Source organism: Emys orbicularis, chromosome 10 (genome assembly GCF_028017835.1).
Source record: "Emys orbicularis isolate rEmyOrb1 chromosome 10, rEmyOrb1.hap1, whole genome shotgun sequence".
Taxonomy (NCBI): domain Eukaryota; kingdom Metazoa; phylum Chordata; order Testudines; family Emydidae; genus Emys; species Emys orbicularis.
The window spans coordinates 31,547,609-31,571,480 of NC_088692.1; the positions used below are offsets into that span (position 1 = coordinate 31,547,609).

The window sequence follows — 23,872 nt, forward strand, 5'->3', positions numbered from 1 at the left end:
CCAGCCATGGGATGCCCCAGCCCAGATTACTTTTTGCCTGGCCGGGGCTTTAGAGCCTGTCCATGTCCCCCTCATCCATGTCCTTATGAAGGTGGCGAGCCCGTGCCAAGGTGGATGGGTACAGGGAGCTGGGGGACAAGGCGGCACCTGGACTGCCCAGTGAGGGGGTGACACGGGAACTCTGTGTTGGCAGGATGCCAGCTTGGGTGGGCGGGACCCAGGCATGGAGGCGGTGACACTGCCAGGCACAGCATGGGCATCCCCACCTAGAGCGCCCCAAGGCAGCCATGACACTTACCGTGGCGGAAGCATCGACTCGCCAGAGAGCGACAGCGCCCTTGGCGGGACCCACTCTCCTCCTACGGGGCGCTACGTGCGCGCTCGCCGGGAGGCTCGCGGCATATTGGTCACGTGGCGCATGGGTTCTTGCCGCGCTAGCTGAGTGCCGAGGGAGCTCTATGGTTACCGGCGGGCCGGGTGGCGCGGGTTGGCGGGGGCTGGCAGCGGCGGGGCGGTTGAGCTGCGGGCTGTAGCGGCAGGAGTGAGCGGGGGAGCCATGGCCAAAGGTACCCGGCGCTTTGGGGGACGGGGCTGGGGCAGTGGGACCCGGTAGGGGGTGAGGGGCCGAGGGGTAATGGACTCGCTGAGGGGCCAGGCTCCGGGGGGTGGGGGGAAGTCTGAGGGAGGTGGGGGATCCCTGTGGGGGGAGGCGGGGCTGAGGGGCCAGGCTCCTGGGTCGGGGGGGGGAGTCTGAGGGAGGTGGGGGATCCCTGGGGTGAGTCTGAGGGGGCCCTGTGTGGTGGGGCTGAGGGCTAGGACCTGGAGTAGGGGGTCCTGTGGAGCCATGCGGCTGGCGACACCTGCTGGTGGGCAGGGACCTCTCACAATAACCCCTTTGCTGCCCCCATCGCAGCCTTGTGCTAAGGCATGAGCGCCTGAACGGCCTTGGGAGCTGGTTATAAACACAGAAACTGTCTAGTCTGCTCTCCATGCTCCACTGGAGGAAGGGGCAAAAGTCACACCAGCAGCATCACTAGTGGAAAGACCCCTGGGTGGAGGTCTGGGATTTACCTGCCTCCAGGGCATTACACTGGTGTTCTTAAAGGACCGCTTGGCATCACTTTGTGCTGTCAAATACCAGCTTCTGCATTTCAGAAGAATTTCTGTCCTGGCCTCATGGAACAAATACTCCATGTGCCAATAAAACAGGCTCAGAGGCCAGTACAGTTTGGCAAGTGTGCCAGTGGGTTGCTTTAACTCCCTGCTGTGTGCTGATGAATCAGTATAACTGGACACATTGATGATCATGGATATCCTAGCATCTTCACTCTCTTCTGATTTTCTGCAGTGTGGCAGCATCCATATCTGAATGTCTTCAAGCACTTCAAAGTGGAGGAGTGGAAAAGATCAACTAAGGAGGGAGATGTGACAGCATTTATGGTAACACATCGTATTCCTAATGTTTCCTGATTGGACCAGCTGTACTGCAGAGAGAGCCAGGCACTCAGTGATGCTGAGAGAAAGAGAGAGGGATTTCCCAGTCCCCCTTGTTTTGTGATGTCAAAAAAAAAAAAAAAAAGGAAGATTTCAGATTCCCTTGCTCTGTGTCATCAAAAGAGAAAACGATGACATCTTTCCATCCTGCCTCCTGCTTGTTGCAACAGAGGTGCCTAAAGAGGTCCAGAGAGCACTTGCTGGTAGTCCCCAGAGAACAATTGGCCAAATGGTGCTGGCTGTCATTTCTCACTTCTACATCACATTAAAGGCAGCTAAAAAATACATTACATCCCTAATGTTAGCTTTCCATTTAGGCAATTGCTGTAGTTGCCACAGGGGATGTAATGTGATCACAAATGGGAAGACAGGTGGTTATGGGACAATGTCTCTGTTAAGATGTGATCCACCCAGAAAATGTTTGAGAACCCATATGGTACCAGAACTTTCTATTCCTCATTCTCCAGAGCTTTATTAGACTAATCTTGGCATACACCTGACTTGGAGCCAGTGATGGAATGTGTAATTGCATGTGTCGAGTGAACAAGCAGTAAGACTTCCACAACTGAATCTCCTCACTTACTTTACTGTAGGGCAGAACTTTGCATCAATGCATGTTCTCTTTTTTTAGGACAAGACGTTGAAGGGAACAGTATATCGCATCCGTGGCTCCATTCCTGCCAGTAACTACATCCAGCTTCCCAAAACCAGTACACAGTCATTGGGGCTCACTGGTCATTACCTCTACCTGCTCTTTAAGCCCATGCCCGGCAAATATTTTGTGGTGCACCTGGATGTTACCACGGAGGTATGTGAGAGAGTCTGTTGCATGGCCCTTGGTGTAACTGAGTAGAAGAGTGGGGATTGAAATACAGTAGCTTTTCAAAAGAGTTTGAACATAGAGAACTGAACTGTATTGCCTGAGTGTTCTAGAACAAGATAATCATCTGCCATAAGTATCCCATGCTGAAGTCCCATAGACTGCTATAGTAGCTGTTAAATGAAGTTAAAAGAGAGGATTGCTGTCTTTCTTGATCACCTTTGTGCCTCACTTCTTAGAGTTTGAGAGCTCCAGTCATTTCTCCCTTGGCTCTTAATTTATTTACTAGAAGGCTTGCCTCATTATCTGTGGTGATTGCCCTGAACCTCACATGATTCACATATGATCTAACATCTGTGGACTCGAGGTAAAAATCTCAGACCCACTCTTCTACGACCTTACTGTGTGTTTTCTTCTGACTTCACTCTTCCCTGCTTAGGGCCACAGGGGTGTGGGGTAGACCATATTGAAGGCAAGCTGGCAGTAGTCTCTTAGCCTTGGTGGGTATCCAAGTTGGACAGAGTAGCGTCAACCAAGAAACTATATCCTGCAGCATCTGCAGCATTTCCCTAGTGGTCTGCCAGGTGGATAACATTGTGTGTGTCTTTGTTCTCAGGATAGCCAGGTTGTCCGCATCTCCTTCTCCAACCTTTTTAAGGAGTTCAAGTCCACAGCCACTTGGCTTCAGTTCCCCTTCATCTGTGGAGCAGCCAAAGGGTCAGTGTATGAGTGCACAGCCAGAACTTCAAAGCAAGGTAAAGAAAAGTACATCTGAATAATAGTGTGGCTGGTTCCTCAGTGTGGGAATTAGCCCTACATACCTTAGTAAAGAGAAAATAACGTATCATACACCAGTATTGCTATAGTCACATGCGACCTGAGCTTTGAAGTCATGGATTTAATTAGTTAATTTTAGGGTGTCTGACAACGAGGGATGGTTTATTAAGTCCATGTTTCATTACGTATTTTTAACACTGGACTTTACAGGGTTTTTTCATTTTACACAATGTAGAATTAACCCGTGGAACTCACTGGCTCAGGAGACTAAGTTAAAAAAGGATTATGCACGTTATATGAATAACAGTAGCATCAGCAATTGCACTAGCTAGGATAAAAATTACTAGGGTGATCAAGCCTCATACATAAACATCTCAGTCAACCACCAGTTGGCATCAGGAAAAATTCCCCCAATGTATAGTAAGAAACAGTTGGATGCATTGTGATTATTTGACACACAACTCAAAAGTCTCAGGCACTGGCTGGCATTGGACACAAGATACCGGATTAGATGGATTTTTAGTTTGTGATGGAAATTATGTTCCTAAAAGGATGGTCAGTTTGGACCAAAAAATTGACCTGTTTTGGAAGATGTTAAAATGTGAGGAATGGTAACTAGAGTCTAAATTTTCAGGAATGAAGGCCATGGGATCCATGCATAAAAATGTGTGTGCAATTAATTGTCTCTATTCACGTGCAGCTAGCACAGTTGTGCTGCAAATCAACATCTGGACTCAATTGATCACTAGAAACCTAGCTATCCATTTTCCTAGTGTGGCAATTGTCTCTAAATATGCATGTGCACAGTTGTGCACACACACGCACATCAACCTCATGCCTCCCTTTCTGTAAGGATTTCAGCCCATGTGTAAAGCTGGGTTTCTGTTTTTTAAAGTAGCTTGTCAGCGTTTAATGCTGGTTTTGACAGTGGTTTTTCTGATCCTCAGATTTGGTGGGTGTGGCCCCTGCCAATGTGCGCTGGACCTGCCTGATGCTTGACCTCCACTATATCCTCTCCATGTACCTGAATAGACGCTACAGCCATCTGAAAAGCATCAAACTCTGCTCCAACTTGTTGGTCAAAAATGTCTATACCAGTGACTTACTGTTTGAGCCAGGTAAGGAGCTGAAGCTTTGTGCTGGGAGCAGCATCTTATATGATTTTTAAATCAAACCTGGCTGCAAGGATGTGCTAGGCCTAATCCATTCTTACTGCTGCATTTCAAGACCTAATTCCACCAGGACCATTTGGCCATGTCTATTGCTGTTTGACACTCTGTTTTCAGCCAGTAATAACAAGGCACTTTCAACAAAACCCTTACTTTAATAATAACACTAATAATAATGACAGTAATTTTCCCTTGTCTGGTGCCTTCAATCTGAGGATGTCAAAGGGCCTCACAACTTCTCCCATTCTGTAGCTGGAAAAACTGAGGGGCAGAGAAAGATTAGGTAACTTGCCCAACATCACACATCAAATCAGTGGCAGATGAGAGAATGGACCCCAGATTTCCTGTCTCTCAGTCCTGTCACTAGACCATCCTTCCCAAAAAGCTTCTTTTTCTTGTCACTCTGAAATCCAGATTTCCTCCAGTGTTTCTTTATCCAGCTACTCAGTGCAGCAGAGAAACTTCAGTCAAGACCTTTGTTATTAACACATTATCCTTTGTTTGAAATCTGCCCAACTACAACCCATCACAAGAAGGGAATCTTACAAACATCATGGTGGACCACTAAACAGGTCCCAAATGTGCTGTTGCACACGAAGAGCACATTAGTTCCATAAAGTTGCACATGCATCAAATGAAAGAAGAAAACAGAAAAATATTCTAACACCAATCACATAGAACTGCAAAAAGAATCACCAACTGATCCACTTAGCAACCTGATATGATCATCAGTATTAAATTCCAAATCCTCTTGTAGAGCGTTTAAGCTACATTTTAAGGAAGAAAAAGATAATCTTTCATAACAAAGCTCTAAACTACCAGGTCTTATTGGAAGCTGAGAGTTTCAAGGATATTCCCACGGAAAGGCTTATGCACTTGCTACAATAATCTTTGTTCTTTTTTCATGTCGTAATCTTTCTTTTTCAGACTTACAGAAAACTCTAATCTTAAAGTATTTGTTTGCCCATGGCCTGCTAAGAGTGCATGGTTCCAGCCACCTCTGTAAACATCTTCAGATGTTCTAGGAGTGCTTTGTGTCCTTATCTGTCTCCTTTTGTGCTTTTAGGGGTGACCTTCTCTGAAGCCCGACAAGCTAAGCTGGCATTTCATGGCATTTCCCCCATGCCACGAGAAATGGCATTTCCTGTGCCAAAGGGAGAGAACTGGCATGACCGCTATGACTATATCAGGTATGTTTACGAAATGCTGCTTTTCAAGGAGGAAACTTGGAGTGCTTTTAGATCTTCCTTAGTCTCATTATTTTGTATATGTAACATACTTCATCAAAACACTTCTGTCTGAGAATATGAAGGCTGCAGAGTTAAGCATGCAAAAGTCAGGAAATGCAAGAATTTTCATAAAACTGGGATTATAGTGGAAACGCTTTGGCCACCTTAACTCTAGTTGTCAGTAATGCTGTAGTTGTTATGATGGGGACCATCGCAGCACAACTCACATCTTCAGCACTTAATTGTTGGCAACTAATATTTTGGGTAGGTAAAGGGCTGTTTAAGGTATCAACCATATGTTACCAGATTTGCCCGTTACTTTGGGGTATGTTCATTTATTCGGGTTACTCTTCTGGGGAGGGGGTTCTGTAATTCTATCAATGTACTGCTTGTGTCACTTGTGTTTTCATATGGAGCTCTACTTCTCCCTTCTGCAAGTCCCCTCCCAATGGAGCTATCCTGAACCGGATGAAAACACACACACACAGACACAGACACACACTCTCTCTCTCTCTCTCTCTCTCTGTCAGTGCGGACCGGGTCAAGCAGCACTTTCAAGCTGCCACCCTTATGTGTCCCAGATCCAGCACGTCCCTATCCCCACTCTCACATCACAATTTTACTGGTAGTAACCTACTTGATGAGCAAACCCCACAGTATTTTGGGCACTGCAGGGATCTTTAGCTTAGGTAAAAGAAGCGTTGCTGCAGAGTAAATGGGGGAAGCTAAAAACACAAAAGAGTAAAGTTCAGCAAGAGAGAGAGAAGCAACCAGCTTAACCCTAAAAGTTATTTATTGAATAATAGTGATAACTACACAAAGAGAGCCTAAACCAACATAACATACATTATTAAAGGTTAATACCTAAGGTAGAAAGGAAAACAGAGAGCGAGAAAGAAGAGGATCTCACCGCTCCCTGAAGCTTGAACTGGTTGGGGTTCCCAGGTGATGGTGGTAGCTCAGGGTCCTGAGTGCTGGAGACAGGCAGAGCCCCCAGCACGATCAGTCAGGAGATGGAGTCCCAGCGGAACTGATGCAGAGTTTTGGGTCTATGCATCAGAACACTTACTTGAACATAGGTAGGGGTTTTTGTAGAGAAACAACAATGGTTCAGGGGAGAACACTAGATTTGTTTATGGGTAAACCGATGACTCAAGGGTTTTCTTTAGGCTAGACAATAGGAGCTGATCACTCTTGGCTATGGGTGGTGTTTTTTTCCAGGGAGCTCACAATGCAACTAGGCTGCTTCAGTATTTTGGATATCAATCAAGGATTCATTACTAGAATTGGTCTGATAACTGCTGAGCTGGGTGTGGGCAGGCGTATGTTCATTAACATCTGGAGCAGAGATTCCCATGATGCAGTGCTTCCCTGCTTTTTCTGGTCCCAGAGTTAAGTGTGGTTCTCTGTTCTTCATTCTGTATGCTAATCCCTGTCCCATCTTTCATGCAGATGAGGCTAGGGGAGTTGTCTCTGCTCTCCATTCTGTATGCAAATGGAGATGTCTTAATCTTGTCACCCTTGTCAGGAGGAGTCTAGTGTGTCTCCCAACGCCCTTCACTGCTCTCTGCAAGCCTTTTCTCTGATCGGTTTTGGTTCAAGCAGAGTCTGGGGAGGTGGGGGGTGTCTTTCATGAGTCAGACAGGCTAGATCAGGGGTTGGCAACCTGTGGTACGCGTGCCAAAGATGGCACGCGAGCCGATTTTTAATGGCACGCTGCTGCCTGCCGGAGTCCCGGCAGGCAGCAGCGTGCCATTAAAAATCTGGCTCGGCCCGGCCCGGCCCGCTCTTCTCCGCCCTCCGCACCCCCCGCCCCCTCCTGCGGGGGTAGAAGCTTGGTCCTGCCAGCTCCCCTGCCTCTTCCTGCAGTGTGCTGGGTTCCTGCCTCTCCTCCTCCTCTCCATCCCTCCCTCCCTGCCGGCCAATCAGCTGATGGCCCTTGCAAGGGAGGGGTTGGGGGAGGAGTGGAGTCAGCGTGCTCGCTGCTCCGGGCGGAGGCAGAGAAGAAGCGGGGGCAGGGCCTTGGGGAAGAGGGGTGGTGGAATAGGGGCAGATCCCCTCCAGCCCCCTGCCATGAGCATCCCACGACCCCAGCCCACACCCCCAGCCCTCTGCCCTGACCCCCCCTCACACACCCCCAGCCCTGAGCCCTGCAGCCCCGCACACACCCCCGGCCCGTGCCCTGAGCCCTGTACCCCCCTCACACACACCCAACCCTCTGCTTGACTCCTTCACCGCCCCCCACGACCCCAGCGCTGACTCTGGCACCCCCACACATACCCAGCCCCCCCACACCCCATGCAGCCCCCACATCCTGACTCTTGCACCCCCCACATCCCCATCCCCACCCTGAGCACCAGACGGGAGCTCCTGCGCCCCCACATTCCCACCTGCACCCCTCGCACCAAATGGGAGCTGCCCAGGTAAGCACTCCACATCCAAACCTCCTGCCCAAACCCTGAGCCCCCTCCCTCATTCTAGCTCCTGGCCAGACCCTACACCCCAACCCCCAGCCTGCTCCTTCACCCCCAGCCCTGTGCTCAGTGCACTCCCACCCTCAGCTCAGTGCAGAGAGAGGAAGAGAATGGGCCAGAACCAGGGAGAAGGTAGGTACCCACTGTATGTGGGCAGGGCCAGGACCGCAGACCGGCAGCGGGCTGAGTGGATCCAGCAGCCGGGATTCCGGCTGGCAGGAGCTGACGAATGGAACCCCTGAGCGGCAGCGGGCTGAGCCGCTCAGCCCACTGCTGGTCTGGGGTCCTGGCCGCCGGCCCCGCTCAGCCCGCTGCCGGCCTAGGTGAACAGAATCCCAGACCAGCAACGAGCTGAGCGGGCCGTGGCGTAAGATCAACATTTTAATTTAATTTTAAATGAAGCTTCTTAAACGTTTTGAAAACCTTGTTTATTTTACAATACAGCAATAGTTTAGTTATATAATATATAGACTTATAGAGAGAGACCGTCTGAAAAACATTAAAATGTATTACCGGCACGTGAAACCTTAAATTAAGGTGAATAAATGAAGACTCGGCACACCGCTTCTGAAAGGTTGCTGACCCCTGGGCTAGATACTGCGCCCTGGTTCCCCAAGAACACAGAGCTGACTGGTATCACATAAAAACTGCCAGTTCCTAATCAACAGGTCAATAAGCACATATAGTTAATACCATACTTCTAATATCACAGCCAATGCCCTAGAAATGATCCAAATTTCCCTCCTTGCTGGGGTTTGCTTGTATTGCTAACTTAATCACACATGAACCTTTCTCCCAAGCTTGGTTATTCCTAGGGAGTTCTATGGCCCTGCCCTTAGTTCTCTTTGCCTTAGAGACTTGGTCTACATTGACTGCTAGATTGTGATCATCATTATGTCAATTAGCGAATGTACAGACATAGAAAAATGTCATAGTATAAATCAGACCAGAGACAGACTCTAACCCTTATCTTGAGTTGGAACTTATAGGACCCACCTGTTCTGACATCAGGTTGAATCAGCCAAATAACTCTGCTTCTGTGTGAATGAAGCCTTTTAGCACCAACAGTACGTCAGCAAAATAGAGCCCTGCATACCTGTGAAGGGTCCTAGAACTTGCCACCCATTTACGAGGTGACTTTCCTCTGATCTTGTTGTTCAGGTTTCCCTCTGATGGATCCAAGCTGCCATATGATTCAATTCAAAAAGGCTGTTCCAGTCCTGCAGCAGGTAGGGAGTCTGAAGTAAATGACTATAGGCTGTGGTACCCACATCTGACTGAGCAATGTGCCAAGCTGGCTTTCAGATTATCTAGGTTATTGTCCTACCTAAAACAAAGTATGACATGGTACAAAGCCACCTGCACCATTTACTGCTGCTGTTAACTGAATAAAACTCAAAGTACAGCTTCGGTAGAGCATGGTGTAGAAGATCCATCCATTCACTCATACGATCAATATGATAAGTTAGCAACTGTAGACTAGTCTTCCCCACATCAGAGTTCTGCTCCCAGCATATGCCAGCAATCTGTTGCTATGTCCTGTTAGAGATCATTCCTTGCAGCAATAGGGGATTGGGTGAAGAAGGTCCCCTTTTTGATATTCCCCTCCTTCCCTCATTAGAAACACTCAACCCAAGGAGTTGAGGTGGAGCATCTACCAAGGATTAGGAAGAATTTATGAAAGTTCCAGTTATTTTGTGGGTGATAGCCCTCCCAGCTCAGGCCAGTTGGCTTTCTGCAGGTTATGGGCTACCCAAATGAACTGGATAGTTTTGCAAGGGGAAAATCAGTGTCTATGGGCTGCTGAGAAAGAAATGCAGGATCTCTAAAGTGCTGCTGAATTTTTAGAAGGTAATTGTAGTAAATACCTTAGTTGGCAAGTAAACTTCAATCGACATCTTCAGAAAGCTGCTCCACAGAGCCCTTGTACAGCACAATGGTATAGCAAGCAGCCCTGCAGTGATCCTTCTGGGAATTCTCCTCTTCTGCCCTGCTTCATCTACATCTTTGTCAGAGCCATGATGATTCCCCATCTGTTGCTTATCTGTTATGACATCTTGTTGCAGCCATTACCCTAATCAAGGGGATCTGATGGAGCTCCCACTGGAGTCCATTAACATCACTTCTTCAAGGGTAGAATGGTTGCTGTTGAGTGTTATGAAACACTTCCTTCTCCCCTAGCACAGCATGCTGCCTTGGCAGCACATCCAATCCCTGTTCAAACAGGGGCAAAAGGAACAGGATTTGAACTTGATCTCCCATTTGACTAGCACCAGGCCAGCCCCTCTGGGTCTTGTGCAGTGTGTGCCCAATAGATAATGTGTCCTTTGTTTTCCTCTGTTGTGACATGGCCTGTGTTTCCAAATTGTTCCTTGAGTTCTTTAAGGAAGGAATAAGTAGTAGAATGAAGTAGCTGTTCAGCTACATCATCTGCAGCTGTGTGATCAGCAGGAGGGGAAGCAGATTGTAGGAAAGAGCCCAACACATTGCTGTTGTAATCTAGGTGTTCAAGTGCTAGAAGACCCAATCCGTCATCTTCCACGGCCAGTGACGCTTACCAAAGCTGTCCGGGACCGAGTGTCACTCATCCAACAGATAACCAGTCCTAAAGATGTGAGTATGGCCTTAGGCTGTAAGTGTAGCTTCCCATACCACCTCTAGCCAGAGGGTTTCCACATGTCCTGTTTTGTGTTTGGGATGTTTTTGGGTTTTGTAGTGGCTACTTTTTGTGTTCAATGGCCTGGGCTGTGCCCTGTCCTACAGTCAATAAACTCTGCAGTTAAATGACTTTGGGGGTCAGTCTGTCAGTCTATCCAAGATGCTTATCTAGCCCCCATTACCGTAATATATGAACACCTCACAATCTTTTAATGTAATTTTGCTCCTGACACCCCTGGGAGATAGGGAAGTGTTATTGTCCGCATTTTACAGATGGGGAACTGAGGCACTGAAGAATAGTGAAGTTCTCAGGGGCATGATGGATCTGTTTCTGGTGGGATCTGGTGGGGAGGGAGAGTCTGTGTTTTAGATATTTTTGTTGGCTATCATACAGTGGAGAGAGAGAAGTTGCATTGGAAACCCAGTAAACGCGGCAATTCTGCCATTCCAAATCGGACAGTCACACAGAGGACCCTATTTTATTCTCCTGCATCACTTGCCGGGCCGGCTCTAGGCACCAGCAAAGCAAGCAGTTGCTTGGGGCGGCAGATTTGCAAGGGGCGCAAGAATCCAGCATGGGAGCTGAGAACCAACAGGGGGCCCTGGGAGCTGTAGTTCCTTGGTTAGCTCCCTGCCTATAGAGCCAGCCCTGGAGCAGGGAAAGAACTACATTTCCCAGCATTCCCTTGGCCACTAGCAACAGGAAAGGGTGTGGGAAAGGAGTATGGAACTGAAATCTGCAGCTTGCTGTGAATGCTAGGAACAGAGCCAGCTCTAGGTTTTTTGCCGCCCCCCCCCCCCCCCCGCTCTGGGCTCCCCCCTGCCCACACCCCCTGCTGCCCCAGCTCTGGCCCCCACCTGCACTCCCCTGCTGCCCCAGCCCTGGGCCCTTCCCCCCCCCCCGCCGCATCCCCTGCCGTCCCAGCTCTGGCCCCCACCTGCACCCTCCTGCTGCCCCAACCCTGGGCTCCCCCCTGCCCACACCCCCTGCTGCCCCAGCTCTGGCCCCCACCTGCACTCTCCTGCTGCCCCAGCCCTGGGCTCCCCCCTGCCCACACCCCCTGCTGCCCCAGCTCTGGCCCCCACCTGCACTCCCCTGCCGCCCCAGCCCTGGGCTCTCCCCCCACCCGCACCTCCTGCTGCCCCAGTCCTGGGCTCTTCCCCTCTCCCCCCGCACCTCCTGCCGCCCCAGCTCTGGCCCCCACCTGCACCCTCCTGCTGCCCCAGCCCTGGGCTCTCCCCCCCCTCCCCCTGCATCCCCGGCCGCCCCAGCTCTGGCCCCCATCTGCACCTCCTGCCACCCCAGTCCTGGGCTCTCCCCCGCCCACACCCCCTGCAGCCCCAGCTCTGGCCCCCACCTGCACTTCCCTGCTCCCCCAGCCCTGGGCTCTCCCCCCACCCGCACCTCCTGTTGCCCCAGTCCTGGGCTCTTCCCCTCCCCCCCCGCACCTCCTGCCGCCCCAGCCCTGGGCTCTCCCCCAAAGAAGGAATTGGGGGAACTAAATGGACAGTGCACCTCTCTATCTGAAGCCTAGCAAGGGAGGTATGTGGATCCCACTAGAATTTAAAATGAAAAGTAAGGGAGGGGAGGCTCTGGACCTGGGCAGCTTTAGATACAGTACCAGGCACTTAGGAGGATTTCCACTTCTGAGCCATGGAAGCAGAAATTGACTTTTCCTCTCCAGATATAGCTAATATTCAGAAAGGGAATCTAGCACCTGCCTTCCAGATTTGAACACCCTCAAAATTCAGGAGTGCTCAAGCTCAATTTGGGCAGCTGTTACTTCATTTCCCACAAATCAAATATATTGATCCACTGTAACTTGCTGTAGAAAAAGTAGAATAAATTGAGCAAGAAATGCTTCCCAGTGGTTATTAGGATTGGAATTGCTATTTTCAACAGCCATTGCTTTTTTTTTTTTTTTTTTTTTTTTTTTTTTTTTAAGTTTTAGTTTTATTTGTTTAAAAGGAAGACCATGATAGTGCATTCCCCAGAGAAACAAAGAATGGAACAAAAGAATAATAAAGGCACCTCAACTTTTCCTCATTTATGTAGGACAGTCTTATAATATGCATCCAGGTATCCTCCAGTCACACAAGCTGAAAATTGTTCCACTTTACTGCAGTTCTGTAACCATATGGGAACCAATCCTGTCTGTGTTCTGTGCACATAGAATCATAGAATATCAGGGTTGGAAGGGACCTCAAGAGGTCATCTAGTCCAACCCCCTGCTCAAAGCAGGACCAATTCCCAACTAAATCATCCCAGCCAGGGCTTTGTCAAGCCGGGCCTTAAAAACCTCCAAGGAAGGAGACTCCACCACCTCCCTAGGTAACGCATTCCAGTGCTTCACCACCCTCCTAGTGAAATAGTGTTTCCTAATATCCAACCTGGACCTCCCCCACTGCAACTTGAGACCATTGCTCCTTGTTCTGTCATCTGCCACCACTGAGAACAGCCGAGCTCCATCCTCTTTGGAACCCCCCTTCAGGTAGTTGAAGGCTGCTATCAAATCCCCCCTCATTCTTCTCTTCTGGAGACTAAACAATCCCAGTTCCCTCAGCCTCTCCTCATAAGTCATGTGCTCCAGACCCCTAATCATTTTTGTTGCCCTCCGCTGGACTCTTTCCAATTTTTCCACATCCTTCTTAAAGTGTGGGGCCCAAAACTGGACACAGTATTCCAGATGAGGCCTCACCAATGTCGAATAAAGGGGAACAATCACGTTCCTCGATCTGCTGGCAATGCCCCTACTTATACAGCCCAAAATGCCGTTAGCCTTCTTGGCAACAAGAGTACAGTGTTGACTCATATCCAGCTTCTCGTCCACTGTGACCCCTAGGTCCTTTTCTGCAGAACTGCTACCTAGCCATTCGGTCCCTAGTCTGTAGCAGTGCATGGGATTCTTCCGTCCTAAGTGCAGGACTCTGCACTTATCCTTGTTGAACCTCATCAGGTTTTTTTTGGCCCAATCCTCTAATTTGTCTAGGTCCCTCTGTATCCGATCCCTACCCTCTAGTGTATCTACCACGCCTCCTAGTTTAGTGTCATCTGCAAACTTGCTGAGAGTGCAGTCCACACCATCCTCCAGATCATTAATAAAGATATTAAACAAAACCGGCCCCAGGACCGACCCTTGGGGCACTCCGCTTGAAACCGGCTGCCAACTAGACATGGAGCCATTGATCACTACCCGTTGAGCCCGACGATCTAGCCAGCTTTCTATCCACCTTACAGTCCATTCATCCAGCCCATACTTCTTTAACTTGGCGGCAAGAATACTGTGGGAGACCGTATCAAAAGCTTTGCTAAAGTCAAGGAATATCACATCCACTGCTTTCCCCTCATCCACAGAGCCAGTTATCTCATCATAGAAGGCAATTAGGTTAGTCAGGCACGACTTCCCCTTGGTGAATCCATGCTGACTGTTCCTGATCACTTTCCTCTCCTCTAAGTGTTTCATAATTGATTCCTTGAGGACCTGTTCCATGATTTTTCCAGGGACTGAGGTGAGGCTGACTGGCCTGTAGTTCCCCGGATCCTCCTTCTTCCCTTTTTTAAAGATGGGCACTACATTAGCCTTTTTCCAGTCATCTGGGACCTCCCCCGATCGCCATGAGTTTTCAAAAATAATGGCTAATGGCTCTGCAATCTCATCTGCCAACTCCTTTAGCACCCTCGGATGCAGCGCATCCAGCCCCATGGACTTGTGCACGTCCAGTTTTTCTAAATAGTCCCGAACCACTTCTTTCTCCACATAGGGCTGGTCACCTTCTCCCCATATTGTGCTGCCCAGTGCAGCAGTCTGGGAGCTGACCTTGTTCGTGAAGACAGAGGCAAAAAAAGCATTGAGTACATTAGCTTTTTCCACATCCTCGGTCACTAGGTTGCCTCCCTCATTCAGTAAGGGGCCCACACTTTCCTTGACTTTCTTCTTGTTGCTAACATACCTGAAGAAACCCTTCTTGTTACTCTTAACATCTCTTGCTAGCTGCAACTCCAAGTGTGATTTGGCCTTCCTGATTTCATTCCTGCATGCCTGAGCAATAGTTTTATACTCCTCCCTGGTCATTTGTCCAATCTTCCACTTCTTGTAAGCTTCTTTTTTGCGTTTAAGATCGGCAAGGATTTCACTGTTTAGCCAAGCTGGTCGCCTGCCATATTTACTATTCTTTCTACACATTGGGATGGTTTGTTCCTGCAACCGCAATAAGGATGCTTCTACGGCCACAATGTTCTGAAGATTCAGAGCAGGCGCAGCAGGGACAGAAGGATTGTGAAGAGGTTTGGCAGCATGTGACCTCCAGAAGGAGAAAGAGGAGCGTCCATGCACCAGCTATGGAGATACAGGTGAGAAATCGTTTCCATGTTCTCTCCACAGGTACTAATGCGGAGAGTGGACTAGATGACCCATCTGAGGGAAGGGAGCAGAAGGAGACTCCACCGACTGGAAGGCAAAAGATGCACTGTCCTAGGGATGGGGGTTCCACGACCACCACTCCCAAGAGGAGGAGGAGGGTGGTGGTGGTCGGGGATTCCCTCTATCTGCCGCCCCGACCGGGAAAACCGAGAGGTCTGCTGCTTGCCAGGAGCTAGGATACACGATGTGACGGAGAGACTGCCGAGATACAGCCAGCTCTCCTGGACCCCTTTGCCCTTCATGTTATTCTCCCAGGGGATCCTGCCCATCTGTTCCCTGAGGGAGTCAAAGTCTGCTTTTCTGAAGTCCAGGGTCCGTATTCTGCTGCTCTCCTTTCTTCCTTGTGTCAGGATCCTGAACTCGACCATCTCATGGTCACTGCCTCCCAGGTTCCCATCCACTTTTGCTTCCCCTACTAATTCTTCCCTGTTTGTGAGCAGCAGGTCAAGAAAAGCTCTGCCCCTAGTTGGTTCCTCCAGCACTTGCACCAGGAAATTGTCCCCTACACTTTCCAAAAACTTCCTGGATTGTCACCGCTGTATTGCTCTCCCAGCAGATATCAGGGTGATTGAAGTCTCCCATGAGAACCAGGGCCTGCGATCTAGCAACTTCTGCTAGTTGCCAGAAGAAAGCCTCATCTACCTCATCCCCTTGGTCTGGTGGTCTATAGCAGACTCCAACCACGACATCACTCTTGTTGCTCACACTTCTCAACTTTATCCAGAGACTCTCAGGTTTTTCTGCAGTTTCATACCGGAGCTCTGAGCAGTCATACTCCTCTCTTACATACAACGCAACTCCCCCACCTTTTCTGCCCTGCCTGTCCTTCCTGAACAGTTTATATCCATCCATGACAGTACTCCAGTCATGTGAGTTATCCCACCAAGTCTCTGTTATTCCAATCGCATCATAGTTCCCTGACTGTGCCAGGACTTCCAGTTCTCCCTGCTTGTTTCCCAGGCTTCTTGCATTTGTGTATAGGCACTTAAGATAACTCATTGATCGTCCCTCTTTCTCAGCATGAGACAGGAGTCCTCCCCTCTTGCGCTCTCCTGCTTGTGCTTCCTCCCAGGATCCCATTTCCCCACTTACCTCAGGGCTTTGGTCTCCTTCCCCCGGTGAACCTAGTTTAAAGCCCTCCTCACTAGGTTAGCCAGCCTGCTGGCGAAGATGCTCTTTCCTCTCTTCGTTAGGTGGAGCCCGTCTCTGCCTAGCACTCCTCCTTCTTGCAACACCATCCCATGGTCGAAGAATCCAAAGCCTTCTCTCCGACACCACCTGCGTAGCCATTCATTGACTTCCACGATTCGACGGTCTCTACCCAGGCCTTTTCCTTGCACAGGGAGGATGGACGAGAACACCACTTGCGTCTCAAACTCCTTTATCCTTCTTCCCAGAGCCACGTAGTCTGCAGTGATCCGCTCAAGGTCATTCTTGGCAGTATCATTGGTGCCCACGTGGAGAAGCAGGAAGGGGTAGCGATCCGAGGGCTTGATGAGTCTCGGCAGTCTCTCCGTCACATCGTGTATCCTAGCTCCTGGCAAGCAGCAGACCTCTCGGTTTTCCCGGTCGGGGCGGCAGATAGAGGGAATCCCCGACCACCACCACCCTCCTCCTCCTCTTGGGAGTGGTGGTCGTGGAACCCCCATCCCTAGGACAGTGCATCTTTTGCCTTCCAGTCGGTGGAGTCTCCTTCTGCTCCCTTCCCTCAGATGGGTCATCTAGTCCACTCTCCGCATTAGTACCTGTGGAGAGAACATGGAAACGATTTCTCACCTGTATCTCCATAGCTGGTGCATGGACGCTCCTCTTTCTCCTTCTGGAGGTCACATGCTGCCAAACCTCTTCACAATCCTTCTGTCCCTGCTGCGCCTGCTCTGAATCTTCAGAACATTGTGGCCGTAGAAGCATCTTCTGACGTCTGTCCAGGAAATCTTCATTTTCCCTTATGCAACGCAGTGTTGATATTCGTTTCTCCAGCCCTCGAACCTTCTCTTCCAATATGGAGACCAGCTTGCACTTTGTACAGACAAAGTCGCTTCTGTCCTGTGGAAGAAAGACAAACATGGCACAACCTGTGCAGGTTACAACAGCTGATCGCTCACCTTCCATATCCCTGTCCTCTTAAGAGCTTCCTCGGCTGTTGCAGGAACTACTCAAAGAAACCTGTAGATGAAAGCCTCAGTGAGCTCTCTCCAGGCGAACTCCCTCTGTTAGCCTCTGCTGTTCGCCGCTCAGCTGGTTCGCTGCTGACTGCCCTTATATACCAGTCAGGCCCACTGAAGGCCCACCTGGAACAAAGCACTCCCAATTCACACTTTTCAAACAAACAAGCAAGCAATCAAGCACACGGTCAAACTGACCAACTGTCCCAGCAGCAGACACTCAGATACTCACCAACACAGCCCCCCTAATGCAGCACTTAGCGTACCTCCTCTCGGACAGCTCCCAGGCAAACTCCCTCTGTTAGCCTCTGCTGTTCGCCGCACATCCAAAATTCCTGCTGAATGACCCGCCCTGGAAGCGAGTTACCAGTGACCCAGGGCTGGGGCGGCAGGAAGGTGCAGTTGCGGGGGAGGGAAGGGGAGAGCCCAGGGCTGGGGTGGGGGACAGCCAAAAATTTTTTTGCTTGGGGCAGCAAAAAACCTAGAGCCGGCCCTGATCACTTGGCACACCTGAAGGTTTTTGACATGTTGGATGTCTTGAGTTTTAGGTGGCTGAATAAAAGTCAGTCAAAAAACAAAACTAATTTCTCCCTTTCTCTCCAATCACAGCAATCGTAGGGAGCTGTGGGGTAGGCCTGATCTGTTGTCATTTGTTTACTCTTTCTCAGATGCCTCGCTGGTCTCCCCTAGTTACAAAGAGCATCCCCGAGGTTCACTTAGCAACCTCTGGGCCTCTGGAAGAAGTGTACTCTGGGGATCAGGAGTTCAGCAGGGCAGAAGGACTACAAGCTGCTGGGGATTCCACTGTACCGTTACATGCAACAACTGATGGTGGTATTCATGTATATGCTCACAGAATGGGTGATGTCGCCATCCATGCTATTGGCATTAGCTCAGATGAGGTAAGTGAGGAGCACCGCTGGACTCTGACAACCTGACCTTATTGGTTATCCTCTGTGTAGCTCCACATCCCGTCTCTAACTTGTACAGAATCTTCTTAACTCTTCCCCCAAGTCTGCCCCCGTGGTGGCTCTGAGAATGCATGATGCTTTCATTAGAAGAACAATGTGTCTTGTACAGAGATGATCATGCTGTTGGCATTTAACAAATAACACCTATGTATTGATTTGCCCAGACTGCGTACACAAAGATTACTGGACCAGAGGTGCTCTCCAGCAAGAAAGCATCTCCCTTCAGGGTAAGAAAAAAGATTTCCCCCTTTCCATCTTTACAGATGCTCCCTTGAATTTTCATGACATTTGTATGTAACCATGGGGAGGACGTGGCTGCCCTCTTGGAAAGGTAATTCAGGTTAACCAAGTCATTCCATTGCTGAGATTATTCCATTTAGCACTGTCCACTGTGGGCTTTGGTGCTTCTATTCCTGGAGGAGATGGAGCTCCTGAAAACAAGACTTCAGTCGATTCCTGCTCTCACTTCCTTTTGGATTTCCTTTAATGATAATTACCTACTGAATAAACTCCTCCCTTAATGTGAAGAAGTTAAGGTAGAGAGACAGCCCTCTCACTTCAGGGAGAAACATGAAACCCATCCAGAGGGACACAGATTAATGTGGGGCAGAGGGAACTTGGTAGATCACTGGGATGTAATTTGCAGTTGGTGCTGGTACAGTTTAGGGCTCACATGCTTTATTCAGGCTGGTACTTTTGACAATATCTTCTTCTTTCAGAGACTCTTACCGGATCCAATCCTGAAGCTGAGGACAATTATTGGCTTTGGGGGTTACAGCACCAAATGGGTCAGTAACGAAGAAGCTTTTAAGAATGTAGTTGCAATACATTGACTATGGGGGAGATTTTCAAAGGCACAAAGGGCCTTTGACTTTCATGCTTAACTCCCTTTGTCTTTGGAAATCACCCCACCCGGTTTCTTTCGACTACAAATTTTTTGGGGTGAAAAGCTCATTTCCATACACGGAATTTGCCCCAGTAAAATTCTGAAATCATGTGCCCCTTGCCAAATCTTGTTACAGATTCCAAACTGATCAGTGTATCACACATCTAGAATTTCTTTGGAATCCAAAAATGCATTGGTGCCTTAGGCTGCTATGTTAGTTTGTCCTCCTGTGGTATTGCATTCTGATTCTTCCAACCATCCTCTTAATGATCAATGTTAGAGTTTAAAAAAAAAAAATCCTGTTGGGTCATCTAGTCCATTTCCTGTGAACAAAGGATTGTTCCCTTATATATTGCATATATGATGTTAAACATGACTTGGATGGAAGATCAGCTGAATTAATTGGGATGTACTATAAGCTGACCACTCAGTTTTCCTTTGATGGTTATAAATTTGCATCTATTTTTGTGTGGAACAGCAGTCATCTAGATAACACACACCTGCATATTTGCACCAGATTTCCAAATATCTGCATATCTTAATTCTATGCACATCCATCTGTGCAAGCACAGGGGGGCTCTCCTCTCAGTTTGTAGACTGGGTCACCTTTGTAGTATCCTCTCTTCTGCCCTTACTCTGATTCTTGCCTTTGTCCTGCAGGCTCTGTGGACTAAGAACAGCTCTGCAGTGGTTTACCCCTGTCATGCTATTATAATAACCATGCAGATTGAAACTGGAGAGCAAAGGTTCTTCATTGGACATACAGATAAGGTAAAAGTGGATTTCTTTGCATAAACAGATATGACAACCCCACAGAGAATATGCAACAACTGCAAGTATTTGATGTGTGAGAAAACATGAGACTACTCCTATCCCAAGCCTGGTTCATTCTAGGGAATTGTATCAGCTCACTGGCTAGGGGGGAAGTTACAAGAACTCCAGCTCCTAGCAAGAGTCATTCTAAGGAATGATGTTGGATCGACAACAGTGGGAGTTTCAGCTACTCCAGTTCTAGCCTCTCCCAGAAGCTGGGGGTTATTTTCACTAACATGATGTTTCCTGCAGGTATCGGCATTGGCATTTAATGGAAACAGCACATTGCTGGCTTCTTCACAGATGGGTCACCTGAGTATGGTGCGGCTTTGGGATTTTCAGAAGGGGAAATGCCTATCCATGTTTAAAACCCACGTCCATTCAGTCTCGTCCCTCAGGTACACTGCAGGCATGTTTTGGGCAGTGTGTGTCGGGGAGGAGTTGAGAGTGGGCTTTTAATTTTTCCCATTGAGATCCAGGCAAGGTGTAGGATACTTCATTTTAGCCTGAGTTTTCTCCTCTTGCAGCCTTTCCTACAGTGGAGCTGTTCTCTGTGGCATTGGGAAAGATGGACATGGCAAAACAGTAAGTAATAAAGCTCTTGGGCTATTTGGGTTCCACTTACCCAGTGGGTTTTTTGCCCACGAAAGCTTATGCCCAAATAAATCTGTTAGGGTATGTCTACACCCAGCCGCTAGTTCGGCGGCTGGGAATCGAAGTTCTGGGTTCGACTTATCGCGTCTTGTCTGGACGCGATAAGTCGAACCAGGAAGTGCTCGCCGTCGACTGCGGTACTCCAGCTAGACGAGAGGAGTACCGCGGAGTCGACGGGGGAGCCTGCCTGCCGCGTGTGGACCGAGGTAAGTTCGAACTAAGGTACTTCGAACTTCAGCTACGTTATTCACGTAGCTGAAATTGCGTACCTTAGTTCGAATTGGGGGGTAAGTGTAGACCAAGCCTTAGTCTTTAAGGTGCCACCGGACTCCTCGTTGTTTTTGTGGATACAGACTAACATGCCTACCCCCTGATAATGATGTTTGTTTTTCTCCTGGAATGTGCAATTACTCTACACATAGAACCAATCATGCGTCCCTTCCAAGACACAGTGACTAGATGCTAGTTTCCTTAAATGTCCTTAGGCAATACCATTCAGTGTAGATCATGTGAAATCCTCTTATCACCAAACTGGTTAGAAAATATTTGAATATTTATTTCCTTACTTGATATTTATAAATCTGTGAACACACACCTCCCCGAATCACAAATTCTACTGACAGGTTTCAGAGTGGTAGCTATGTTAGTCTGTATCAGCAAAAAGAACGAGGAGTACTTGTGGCACCTTAGAGACTAACAAATTTATTTGGGGTTTTAGCCCACGAAAGCTTATGCCCAAATAAATTTGTTAGTCTCTAAGGTGCCACAAGTACTCCAAATTCTACTGAGTAAATCCTGGTTCTGTAGCTAGTCATGGCTTTTTGTTGGTGTGGAAGCCTGTTCATGCTGAATCTCAAGAACTTCCCTGTTTCCCATAGTTTATTAACTAACGTCACAGTTAATGAATGGGTGGGACTGCCTTTGGAGCAGTTTTGGTTCCACTTACATCCTACAGGGGTCGCTACAAGTTGACACAAGGCATTTCCTTCTGAAGGTGCTGAGCACATTCCTCTACAGTTCTACTAGCTCCTACTCTTACACTCCTTTGCTGCTCTAGCACTCCCTGTAATTAATTACACACTGGGTTCCATTCTTTCTCCGTTTGCAAGTACTGTATCTTAGTCCCAGATTCAAGCCTTGTCCAGGCAACCCTGCAGGTAGGGAAACTGATTATCAGACAGACTAGCCTATTAAAATGAAAATCACCAGGCTCTCTGGGGTTGTCCTGAATCTTTCTGTGAGAGATTTTTCTCCACTCTGTTCACAGCAATGTGGATAAAAGCCCCAGTGCACAATACCAGCATACTGGCAATTGGGAGCAGTATCTGGGGTTTCACCTGCTGTGGGAAGGCTAGCAATCTTCTCCATTGCTTGTATGGTCTAAGGCCACCTTGGTGTTATGTTTCCAGCAGTTCTACTCTTGCTGTCCTATCTCTGCAGATGGTGGTGGTGTGGAATACTGCTCAGGTGAACCAGGGCGGAGAGGTGGTTGTGTTGGCCAAAGCTCACACAGATGTGGACATCCAAACCTTGAAGATTGCTTTTTTTGATGACACCAGGTAATGTGCAAATAGGTGAATATGAGAATAAGGTAAAACAGCCTAGATCAGGGATGGGCAAACTATGGCCCACGGGCCGGATCTGGACCGCGAGCCATTTTAAGCCAGCCCGTGAGCTGCACCACATGGCTTGACCCTACTCCAGCTGGGACGCTGGGTCGGGGCCGCACCACACGGCTCGGCCCCGCTCTGGCGCTCCGGCCGGGGCGCTGGGTCAGGGGCCACACCATACGGCTCCCAGAAGCCACAGCATGGCCCCGCTCTGGCTCCTACGCGCTCCAATGGGAGCTGCAGGGGCAGTGCCTGCGGATGGGGCAGCGTGCAGAGCCTCTGCGTAAGAGCCAGAGAAGGAACGTGCCACTGCTTCTGGGAGCCGCTTGAGGTAAGCGCCACTTGGAGCCTGCACCTCCTGAGCCTCTCCCCACACCACAACACCCTGCCCCACCTCTGATCCCCCACCCGCTCACCAAACCCCTCGAGCCCAGCCCAGAGCACCCTCCTGCACCCCAAACATTTCATCCCCAGCCCCACCCCAGAGCCTGCATCCCGTCCCGCACCCCAACCCCAATTTTGTGAGCATTCATGGCCCGCCATACAATTTCTATTCCCCAATGTGGCCCTCGGGCCAAAAAGTTTGCCCACCCCTGACCTAGATGAAGGCTGGGGTAGTCAGTAGGTGGACCATGGACCAGATCCGGACGCCAGACACGTGAACGGACCCCTAAATCTTTTTATTTACTTATTATCATTATTGTTATTATTTTTTTACTATTTTCTCTGGAGTCTGGACTTGACTATATCTTGACCAAGAAATTTGAGCCTTGACAAAAAATAATTGACTATTTCTGTATTAAGGCATTGCTGGGAGGAAGCTCACTGCATTGCTGGAGTTCCAGCTTGCAGACAAAAGGTACTTCTGGAAGGAAGCTGCTGTTAGCCTTCCTCTTCTTTCCCCTGGTGGCAGTGTGTCCATTTCAGCTGCTTTCAGGGAGCAGGCCTTTTGTCAGTACAGAGTGAGTCCTCCCTGGTTCCTTACTCAGCCTCTCGTGTAACAGGATGGTGTCGTGCGGCAGAGATAATGTGAGGCTGTGGCGAGTGCGGAGTGGAGCGCTGCGCTCGTGCCCAGTGAATTTGGGGGAGTACCATTCCTTGGAGTTCACCGACCTGGCCTTTGAGAAAGGGCATTCCGCTGAGCGGGAACCTGAGGACCGGACACTGTAAGGATGGAGCCACTTTTTCTTTCCTTAAATCACTTTCCTTAAATTAATTTTTTAGGGACACTGTGATTCAGTCTGCCTTTGTCCCTGGGAGCTGTCTGCACTAGCATATTGAGCTTTAGATTAGTAAGCATAGGGAAAAGGTTGAACAGTTGTGGTTTTGACTTGCTCATCCCTGTCCTTAACTTGAGCATTCTACAGTCCTTTGTCTGCATTCTCTCTGCAGAAACAAAGGTGCCCTACAGAGCCAGCCTACCCTTTATTCCCCTCCTTTCTAATACTTCAGATCCTAAAAGAAGCTTAAAATCCCTTGTAGAGTTGCACAAGAAATGGCATATTTCACCAGTCACGTCCTCAGTGAAAATCTGCCCATGGATTTGCTGTTAATGTTCATTTGGCAGTGGGAGGGGTGTGGTGTAATAACATTCCCCGTGACTTTTTTATACTTCAGCTTAATCACTCAACCAAGACTCTTGCTACCAGAGCGATATTCCAAAAACACAGAATTGCCAGGTCTGTTAATTTTCACCTTCCCTCTGTGGGCTGAGCCCTGTGGGTGTAGATT

The 23,872-nt window shown here is 48.9% G+C and overlaps 1 protein-coding gene across 1 annotated transcript in view; it reads left to right on the top strand.

Annotated features, from left to right (window-relative positions):
• The first annotated feature begins 540 nt into the window (after positions 1-540).
• Positions 541-23,872, top strand: part of WDR90 (WD repeat domain 90) — a 57,700-nt gene continuing 34,368 nt past the window's right edge. Inside the window, exons 1-16 of the mRNA XM_065412201.1 lie at positions 541-566; positions 1,349-1,440; positions 2,126-2,302; positions 2,931-3,069; positions 4,039-4,209; positions 5,327-5,450; positions 9,125-9,192; positions 10,467-10,576; positions 17,876-18,109; positions 18,343-18,405; positions 18,898-18,966; positions 19,725-19,835; positions 20,130-20,275; positions 20,405-20,462; positions 21,972-22,090; positions 23,146-23,307. Of these exons, the coding sequence (XP_065268273.1) occupies positions 557-566; positions 1,349-1,440; positions 2,126-2,302; positions 2,931-3,069; positions 4,039-4,209; positions 5,327-5,450; positions 9,125-9,192; positions 10,467-10,576; positions 17,876-18,109; positions 18,343-18,405; positions 18,898-18,966; positions 19,725-19,835; positions 20,130-20,275; positions 20,405-20,462; positions 21,972-22,090; positions 23,146-23,307 (1,853 nt within the window). The 5' untranslated portion in view covers positions 541-556. The remainder of the gene's footprint in view (positions 567-1,348; positions 1,441-2,125; positions 2,303-2,930; positions 3,070-4,038; positions 4,210-5,326; positions 5,451-9,124; positions 9,193-10,466; positions 10,577-17,875; positions 18,110-18,342; positions 18,406-18,897; positions 18,967-19,724; positions 19,836-20,129; positions 20,276-20,404; positions 20,463-21,971; positions 22,091-23,145; positions 23,308-23,872) is intronic.